General features: G+C 40.4%; 1 protein-coding gene across 3 annotated transcripts in view; it reads left to right on the forward strand.

Annotated features, from left to right (window-relative positions):
- The first annotated feature begins 1,238 nt into the window (after positions 1 to 1,238).
- The window catches only part of kcnh6a (potassium voltage-gated channel, subfamily H (eag-related), member 6a), a 51,197-nt gene continuing 42,541 nt past the window's right edge, over positions 1,239 to 9,894 (forward strand). For 2 of the 3 annotated variants that reach the window (XR_006927820.1, XM_046865826.1), the window contains exon 1: positions 1,242 to 1,759. Coding sequence is in view for 1 of the 3 variants with exons in the window: in XM_046865826.1 (XP_046721782.1) it covers positions 1,684 to 1,759 (76 nt within the window). In the remaining 2 variants the exon portion in view is untranslated. Of the gene's footprint in view, positions 1,760 to 9,894 lie in introns of all 3 variants that reach the window. The other variant, XR_006927821.1, reaches the window with a different exon arrangement.

Below are 9,894 nucleotides of genomic sequence, written 5' to 3' on the forward strand. Positions count from 1 at the left end.
CAAAGAGCCTTGGTTAGCTCTCTTGCGGCAACTTTTATTTTCATAATGAGTTTTTAACGCCCTAACCACTGAGCACTTTGCATAATGCTCACCATTCCTACCATGCGTTTGGAAACGAGGGAGTTGGCCAGAACTTGTGGAATTAGCTCTATAGGCAAATGCATACACATTTCCTGCCAATGCTAAATGCACATTATTCGCTCATATATTATAATCTGACAGCACAGTGAAATCCGTTTGCATATCCCAGTCAGGTTAGGAAGCTGGGGCCAGCCATGACACAGTCCCCCTGGAGCACAGAGAGTTTGGCACAGAAATTTAGATGACTGGTCAAATCATCTCCAAAACTGCAGCTCTTGTGGGATGTTCCTGGTCTGCAGTGGTCAGTATCTATCAAAAGTGCTCCAAGGAAGGAACAGTGGTGAACCGGCAACGAGGTCACGGGCGGCCGAGACTCACTGATACACAAGTGGTCCGATCCAACAAATGAACTCCTGTAGCTCAAATTGCTGAAGACGTAAATGTTGTTGATGCTCGATGGGTCAGAACTGTTTTGGCAGAAAAAGGGGGACCAACACAATATTAGGCAGGTGGTCATAATGTTATGCCTGATCGCTTTATATATATATATATATATATATATATATATATATATATATATATATATATATATATATATATATGTGCTTTTTTTGTAAGTCTTTGTTCACACTCTATTGTATTTATATACTATATTTTACTATTTCTCTTTATTTAATTCTATACTACATGCATTTTACTTGATCTCATACACATATTTACAATATTTATATGCAGTTCAGCTGCAATACAAATGTACAATTTTTTTCATGGTAATAAAGAGAAAAAGAGAAAGAGAGAGAGAGAGAGAGAGAGAGAGAGAGAGAGAGAGAGAGAGAGAGAAAGCAAGAAACAAAAAAAGAAAGAGAATATAGGAACAACGGACAGAGAAAGAGAGGTAGAGAAAGAGAGAAAAAATATAGAAAGAACAGATAGTTGGAGTGAGGGAGGGAGAGAGAGAGAGAGAGAGAGAGAGAGAGAGAGATGCTAAAGGTGAGGAGTGCACATCTGGCCTCTGTCACACACTGACAGCTGTGTCGTGAAGACTTCCCACAGTGTGAATGTGGTCACCGGCACGAGAAGATCTGGAGTTCACACTGCTTCAGGTTATTCATCTCGCGCTTTTTGATTCTTTTTTTTTTTTTTTTTCTTTCCTTTTTCTTTAATTCTTGTTAGTTGTTTATAAACCTGTTCCTCCTCAACACACCTGGTTCCGGGTGGATTCGGGATGTTTACGCAGTCCGCTTTCCTTATTTGATTTTTAATTTTTAATCAATCAATTAATCAATCAATCAATTCGAGAAAGTTCGCGCGCTTTCGAATCGCCTTGGCAACCGCGTATTTTTTTTTTATTTTGAGCCGGAACTCAACTCCCCGATCGTCCTCCCTCCCTCTCTCTCTCTCTCTCTCTCTCTCTCTCTCTCTCTCTTTCACTCCCCTTTCCCTCGGTCTCTCCCGCGGTTCAGCGCTCGCTGTCCTCCTCCGCCGGCATGTGCTCCAACATCCCCGCACGTCCTTCCCCTGTTGCGTCCACGTGAAGGAAGTGGACTTCGGCATTTCTCGGTTCTTTTCGTGGCTCGTTCTTGGTTTCGCCCGGATGTCAAAATGCCCGTTCGGCGTGGACACGTCGCTCTTCAGAACACCTACTTGGACACCATCATCCGCAAATTCGACGGTCAAAGTAAGTTGGACATATAAACCTTTATTTCATACCCTAATAATAATAATAATAATAATAATAATAATAATAACAAAAACAACAACAACAATAATAATAATAATAATAATTATTATTATTATTATAATTAAAAGTAAACTGATGCAACTTCCTCATAAAACCAACCTTCCTAAAGCCCTTTTTATAGTAGTAATTAAGTTTCCATAGTTACCACTGTTACAACTTTCACCAAATGTTGATTTCTAACATTTCAGAAATTCACCCTCCTGTTTATCTGTTTATCAGATTTTTCTACCGAAAAGAAAATAATATGAATTCACATTTCGCTCAGGATTTTATCCCTCATGTGTCACAGCCTGGATTTGTTACGCAAATGGCACTGGGTAATAATATAGAGATGCAAATGGCAATTGTGCATGAGGGAAATCAAAATTCACCCGTGTGTGTGTGTGTGTGTGTGTGTGTGTCCTAATAATCCAGACATTTTCTAAAAGTCTAGGTCAAAATGTACGACTGTAGGAGCCTGTGAATATCCTCTCAATAGTACAGCCATTAGATAGATAGATAGATAGATAGATAGATAGATAGATAGATAGATAGGTACAACTTTTTTGTCTTTGCATAGTACAGGTACCCAGAAACGAAATGCAGTTACGGATCTAACAGAAGTGCAAACAGTAGTAATTTGCAACCTGACAGGTGCAGATCAATATGTAAATATATGTACAGCGTGTATTGTATATATGTAGAGAAATGTAAAGCATATACATATAAAGGTTATTCAGGTAAGACATGTGCAGAAGCTTTTCAGCAAGTACACTAAGTATATATATATTTATAGTGACCGATGCGATACGATTCCCCCCATTACGATGCAGTGAGAGCCGATATCGATTCGATTCAACACAACGCGATACGGAAAAATACACCGGAAAAAATACGATGCTCTGCAATTCAATATGGTTCAGAGAGTTCACTTTTATTTCAGCAAATCATAAAATTACCTATGTGTGCCCTAGACGTCTAAACGACACACTTCTTTGGAGATGTTTTTTTGAGCAAGTCTTGTGCAGCACTGTGACGGCTTCTGTGACTGAACGAAGCATGGTGATGGGTGCTCTCCTCGCTATTCCACGCCCCAGTCTCCGTAGTGTGGTACATCATATTCACATAGCGGCAGCGTTACTGAGAGGACGTTGGTGAGGTTTAGCGAGGAGAAATCGATTTACATAGTAAATATCGGTCATGATTTATTGGTCATTTTCTAGATAATAAAAGTAGAGCACATCTTCTATTAATTATACACTGCCCATTCTAAAAACAAAGTCAACACTGGGATTTAACTAAGTCAATAGTTACGGCATTGGTGATTGTTTTAGCTTCTAATTTCTGAAACAACCATGTTGGAAGTCACATCCTGCGTTCGTGGAAAAGATGTTTCACAATGGTCAAATTATTGGCATGGATCAAGCAAAGAAAACATATAAGGAGATCGCTGAATTTACTAAAATTGGGTTAAGAACTGACCAACATTATTAAAAACTGGAAGGACAGTGGGGAACCATTGTTTTCGAGGAAGAAAAGGTTCTATAAAAATCTTGAATGAATGCGATCCGCGACTTTTGGTGAAATCAAATCGTAAAAAAAAACATCAGTAGAACTCACAGGTTGATAGTTAAAGTAAGAACATTTCCACACACACAATGCGAAGGGAATTTAAGGGACTGGGACTAAACAGCTGTCTACCCTTAAGAAAGCCACTTATCATTCTAAAAAAAAGGCTTCAATTTGCTAGGGAGCATAAAGATTGGACTCTGGAGAAATGAAAGAAGGTCATGTGGTCTGATGAGTCCAGATTGACTCTGTTTCAGAGTGATGGGCGTATCAGGGTAAGAAGAGAGGCGGATGAACTGATGCACCCATCATGACTAGTGCCTACTGTACAAGCCTGTGGGGGCAGTGCTGTGATCTGGGGTCGCTGAAGTTGGTCAGGTCTCGGTGCAACAACGTTATGTTGGGAAGTAGGACGAAGATCCTCTAGCGATAGACCTGTGACGAAAGAGAAATTGGCCGCCAATTTCCGGGCATAGAAACGCATCGTATAGACGATCGGTACTCGAGCTGAAAGTGAGGGTGAGGTAATATGGAGATTTTTCCCTGTACATTTCAACGAATTTGTAGTCCGAGACGTTTTTTTTTGTGCATATTTGGAATTTTTTAGGCAAAAAACCCATTTGGTGTGAAATTGGCTTTCGGTAAACATGATACTTCATTGAAAGGCTGCCCATTTCGAATTCTTTTCGAAAAACTTATTGTAGGATTGTTCAATACAACAGAAACCCAAGTTTTAAGTGTCACCAAGAACAGCAAGGAAAGTTATAGAGTCGTAGCAGTTTTCAGAGAGCGTATGTGTGTGATTTCCTTCCTCTCTCACATGTTGCTCACACAGTGTAAGCTGTTTCATCCACTCCATCTCTCAACCTGTCAAGCTGTTCTGTCTCTCTCTCTCTCTCTCTCTCTCTCTCTCTCTCTCTCTCTCTCTCTCTCTCTCTCTTGTTCACTCTTTTGCTATCTTTTCCCCCGTGGGAGGCTGCCTGATGTGTGAACCACAGGGCCGACGTTATATATAGCTCTTTCCGACACTAGTTAGTGCTCTAGATCAGAGTGATGAACTAATCAGTGCCCAACCCTTCATGGTTTCGGGATGCTAAAGAAAAGAGATGAAATGCTCATAATGAAGTTCGTGATACCACTGACGTGCTTTCTGTGGGGCCAAGGTTACGACCTACAGTATGGATTTGTGTATTTATTTCCAGTGGAGTAGGTGTGGCCTGTGTGTATTTATTTCCAGTAAAGTAGGTGTGGCCTGTGTGTATATATTTCCAGTGAAGTAGGTGTGGCCTGTGTGTATATATTTCCAGTGGAGTAGGTGTGGCATATGTGTATTTATTTTCAGTGGAGTAGGTGTGGCCTGTGCGTATTTATTTCCAGTGGAGTAGGTGTGGCTTGTGTGTATTTATTTCCAGTGGTGTAGGTGTGGCCTGTGCGTATTTATTTCCAGTGGAATAGGTGTGGCTTGTGTGTATTTATTTCCAGTGGAGTAGGTGTGGCCTGTGCGTATTTATTTCCAGTGGAGTAGCTGTGGCCTGTGTATTTATTTCCAGTGAAGTAGGTGTGGCCTGTGTGTATATATTTCCAGTGAAGTAGGTGTGGCCTGTGTGAATTTATTTCCATTGGAGCAGGTGTGGCCTGTTTGTATTTATTTCCAGTGGAGTAGGTGTGGCCTGTGCGTATTTATTTCCAGTGGAGTAGGTGTGGCCTGTGCGTATTTATTTCCAGTGGAGTATGTGTGGCTTGTGTGTATTTATTTCCAGTGGAGTAGGTGTGGCCTGTGTGTATTTATTTCTAGTGGAGTAGGTGTGGCCTGTGTGTATTTATTTCCAGTGGAGTAGCTGAGGAATCCCACTCTACACATCTCGTCAGGTTGAACAGGTCATCTCGGTGCGATGAAACGAGGCGCCTGCAGTTATTCAGAGGCAAACACACTGAACTGAACAGTTGCTAGTCACTGTTTACAGAACAGAACACTTGTGATGATGTGTCGAGCTGGATCAATAGCTTGTGTACACTCACAGTGCCTTGAACAGGAACAGCTCAAAGCCAAAGAGCTCAAAGAGTTACGACAGAAATATCCAGCGATAGTCGCGGAAGTAATGAATAATCTACATACTACATTTAGTCCCCATGTGCTGTTCGAATAAGCTCCACTCTTCTGGCAAGATGTTCCAGTAGATTTGTGGAGATTCATTCAGCCAGGAAGGTGTTAGTAAAGTCCGGTGAGGTGAGGAGGCCTGGAGTGCAGTCAGGGTTCCAATTTATCCCAATAGGGTTGAGGGTTAGAGCTCTATAGCAGGAGATCATGTCTTCATGGAGCTGGCTTTGTGCACAGGGCCATTGTCATGCTGAAACAGGTTTAGGTCTCCTAGTTTATGTGAGGGGAACATTTTCGTTAGCAGTTCTTGTTTGTACAGTATTTGGAAGCCAAAGTGTTACATGAATATCTTTTTACAGTAAAAAAAAAAATTCACAGTTTTTAAAAATATATAAAAAGATATAAAATCATGTTTATTACCAGGTTAAGTTTTGTAGCTGTACAAGTTCCTGCGAATGAGTTTGTATCGAGAAGCTACATCATTAGAATAAATGCATTAAAAATAATAATGAACATTGCACTGTGTGTGTGTGTGTGTGTGTGTGTGTGTGTTTGTGTGTTCATGTTAACATGCTACTGCTCTGACAAGTGTCTGCTTCCAATCCTCAAATCCAAGTGGGCTCTGTCGGCTGCTAGGCAACCGGCAAACGCTTTCCGTTTGGCAGAAGCATTGAAGAGCGATAACGAGCGTGCCCGCGAAGTTCTCTCCACCAAAACAATTATCGCCGAGCCTAATAGAAGGGTTGAGGGAATGAACAAAACGCAGGGAGGAAAAGAAAACGAAAGCTCGTTTGGATTTGCCCGTCGAAATCTGAGCGAGACGCGACGAGAAGAAGCGTCGATCACGTAGTGTAAGATGTCACGCTCTGTCCAGCTGGAGCGTTCTGAGGACCAGATGGAGGGATGGGTTGAAGGACGGAGTGGTTGTTTATTTGTGTTTGGCCTGCTCAAGTGCCATGGAAGAAATAACTCATACAATCACTGGGGCTGAACAGAAAGTCTTGTGCTGATTATACAGATGATGATAGTGATGGGGGAGGGGGGGATGCCACAGAGAGACAGTGATGATCCTGCTTGGGTAAGATGTTCCTCTAGATGTGAAGGGCTACCAGTTTAATACACACAGTTTTCAGTTTGATCTGAAATAACAAATTTGCTCAATTTACCTTTTATTACGTTATTATTAATAATTAATGATATTCATCTATGTGAAGACACTGATCATGTTAATGATTTCTCATTGTAATTATCATCAATGATTTAACAATGTAGGAAACATTTATTTTTAGAAAAGCCCGCAGGCTACTCAAGTGGTCCTTGCGGGCTACCACGTTGGTGACCCATGCTCTAGATTATGTGGGGATTGCTGGTACTGATGTAGGTGAGGTGAGGAGGCCTGGAGTGCAGTCAGGGTTCCAATTTATCCCAATAGGGTTGAGGGTTAGAGCTCTATAGCAGGAGATCATGTCTTCATGGAGCTGGCTTTGTGCACAGGGCCATTGTCATGCTGAAACAGGTTTAGGTCTCCTAGTTTATGTGAGGGGAACATTTTCGTTAGCAGTTCTTGTTTGTACAGTATTTGGAAGCCAAAGTGTTACATGAATATCTTTTTACAGTAAAAAAAAAAATTCACAGTTTGTAAAAATATATAAAAAAGATATAAAATCATGTTTATTACCAGGTTAAGTTTTGTAGCTGTACAAGTTCCTGCGAATGAGTTTGTATCGAGAAGCTACATCATTAGAATAAATGCATTAAAAATAATAATGAACATTGCACTGTGTGTGTGTGTGTGTGTGTGTGTGTGTGTGTGTGTGTGTGTGTTTGTGTGTTCATGTTAACATGCTACTGCTCTGACAAGTGTCTGCTTCCAATCCCTCAAATCCAAGTGGGCTCTGTCGGCTGCTAGGCAACCGGCAAACGCTTTCCGTTTGGCAGAAGCATTGAAGAGCGATAACGAGCGTGCCCGCGAAGTTCTCTCCACCAAAACAATTATCGCCGAGCCTAATAGAAGGGTTGAGGGAACGAACAAAACGCAGGGAGGAAAAGAAAACGAAAGCTCGTTTGGATTTGCCCGTCGAAATCTGAGCGAGACGCGATGAGAAGAAGCGTCGATCACGTAGTGTAAGATGTCACGCTCTGTCCAGCTGGAGCGTTCTGAGGACCAGATGGAGGGATGGGTTGAAGGACGGAGTGGTTGTTTATTTGTGTTTGGCCTGCTCAAGTGCCATGGAAGAAATAACTCATACAATCACTGGGGCTGAACAGAAACACTCTAAGTCTTGTGCTGATTATACAGATGATGATAGTGATGGGGGAGGGGGGGATTCCACAGAGAGACAGTGATGATCCTGCTTGGGTAAGATGTTCCTCTAGATGTGAAGGGCTACCAGTTTAATACACACAGTTTTCAGTTTGATCTGAAATAACAAATTTGCTCAATTTACCTTTTATTACGTTATTATTAATAATTAATGATATTCATCTATGTGAAGACACTGATCATGTTAATGATTTCTCATTGTAATTATCATCAATAATTTAACAATGTAGGAAACATTTATTTTTAGAAAAGCCCGCAGGCTACTCAAGTGGTCCTTGCGGGCTACCACGTTGGTGACCCATGCTCTAGATTATGTGGGGATTGCTGGTACTGATGTAGGTGAGGTGAGGAGGCCTGGGGTGTAGTCAGCATTCCAATTCATCCCAAATGTGTTTAATAAGGTTCTCCATAGCAGGAGATCTTCCAGTCCAACCTATGGTAAAGCAGATCGTCATGGAGCTGGTTTTGTGCACAGGAAAATTGTCATGCTGGCACAGGTTTAATCTTAAAGTTCAAGTGAAGGGAAAAGTTGCTACCACATCAAAATACGTCCTTTACAATTGTTTGTCTTCAACTTTGTGGTATCAGTTTGGTAAAGAAGCACAAATGGAAATGTCAGACGTCCCCATATTTTTGTCTAGACAGGGGTGCATAAAATACACCACCAATCACACACAAGCCCATAAACATACGCCAATAAAAGTAAATACAGTAGTTCAACACAAGACAGGTGAACACAATCAGTAAAGAAGCACGTAGAAGGAGCGAAAAATAAATAAAAGCGTCTGGATAATTAGTACGTGTAAATAATGTCTATTGTTAAAAAATGCATTAGATCATCAAAAAAGAATTTGTGAAATTTTTGTAGGCGGGCAAAAGAAACTTGCATTCAAAAAGTTTAGCTAGCAGCTAGCATGAATAGCTAGCCGGCTGTAATCTTTTTTGATTTGGTAGGATTATGTATGAGAGGTCAGACTATTACTATTGCTTTGAATATTGCTTTACCATCAGACCTGCTCATTTGAATATTAAGCCATGCCTACAATTCCCATATAGTGTTCTTATTAGCGATATTATCTGGACTTTTCATGTTTTATTTTTTCCATGTACATCCTTTTTTTTCCTCTTTTTTTCCCAATTAAATTCTCTTGGTCTTTTTTTCCCAGCTGTCGTCTCTGTCCTCTGTCTCCAGTCTTCTTTGCACTTTCTCAGAGACCCATGAAAAGTTGTAAACAGTGACAGTCTCTTTTTTCTTCTCCGTCTTCTTCTTCCTGTTTTGGGCGTGCTTTTATCTCATTACCGATCTGATTAAGCAAGTTCAGCTCGATCCTCACTTTTTCAGCCCTGATTAATGCAGTGTGTTTAACTCCAATTAACAGGAATTAAACTCATACCTCTGTCACATCACTTTCAGTGAACACACTCTTTACTGGAATAAATTAGTGTGTATTCGGGTTTTTTGTTTGTTGTTTGTTTGCAATTGGAGAACAGAATGCCTTCTTTCTTTTTTCTATTGAATATTGAAAGCAGAAATAAGTCAAAATGGATTTGAATTGTTTCTGAAAGTATTTTCTCTCTTTGTGTAATCACACAGTAATCGCAATTTCACAAATATAAATTATTATCAATGCTCTAAAGTGCACAATATTTCCAATTTAACATCCAATCCAAACCTGAACATTAAAGGGAATTTCATTGGAGGATTTTTTATTTATTTTCTTTTTATTTTACAGAGATATTTTTTAGGACGAAGAATTGCACTAATGATGAATAAAACAATACAAACTAGAACAACATCTTCAGACATCGTAGACAATCCAGTAGACCATAGTGGCAGGGTGGGACATGGATGAAGGGTCGTTCTGAAATGAGTGTGTAAAGATTTTGCACATGGAATAACATTAAAAGAGGACACGTGTGGGACACCCATTTCCTGTCCCTCTCTTGCTGCACAGGTAGCGATCCATATAAAGTTCTCAGAATGAAGCCAGAATGTTAGATGAAGCCACTGATGGATTATACGGTGATGGTTAATCAGTTCTTTTATTACTTGGTTGTTCAAAGTCCCAAATCCCAAACCTAAATAACTAAAAATGATAATCT

Source organism: Silurus meridionalis, chromosome 14, assembly GCF_014805685.1.
Source record: "Silurus meridionalis isolate SWU-2019-XX chromosome 14, ASM1480568v1, whole genome shotgun sequence".
In the NCBI taxonomy this organism is placed as follows: Eukaryota; Metazoa; Chordata; class Actinopteri; order Siluriformes; family Siluridae; genus Silurus; species Silurus meridionalis.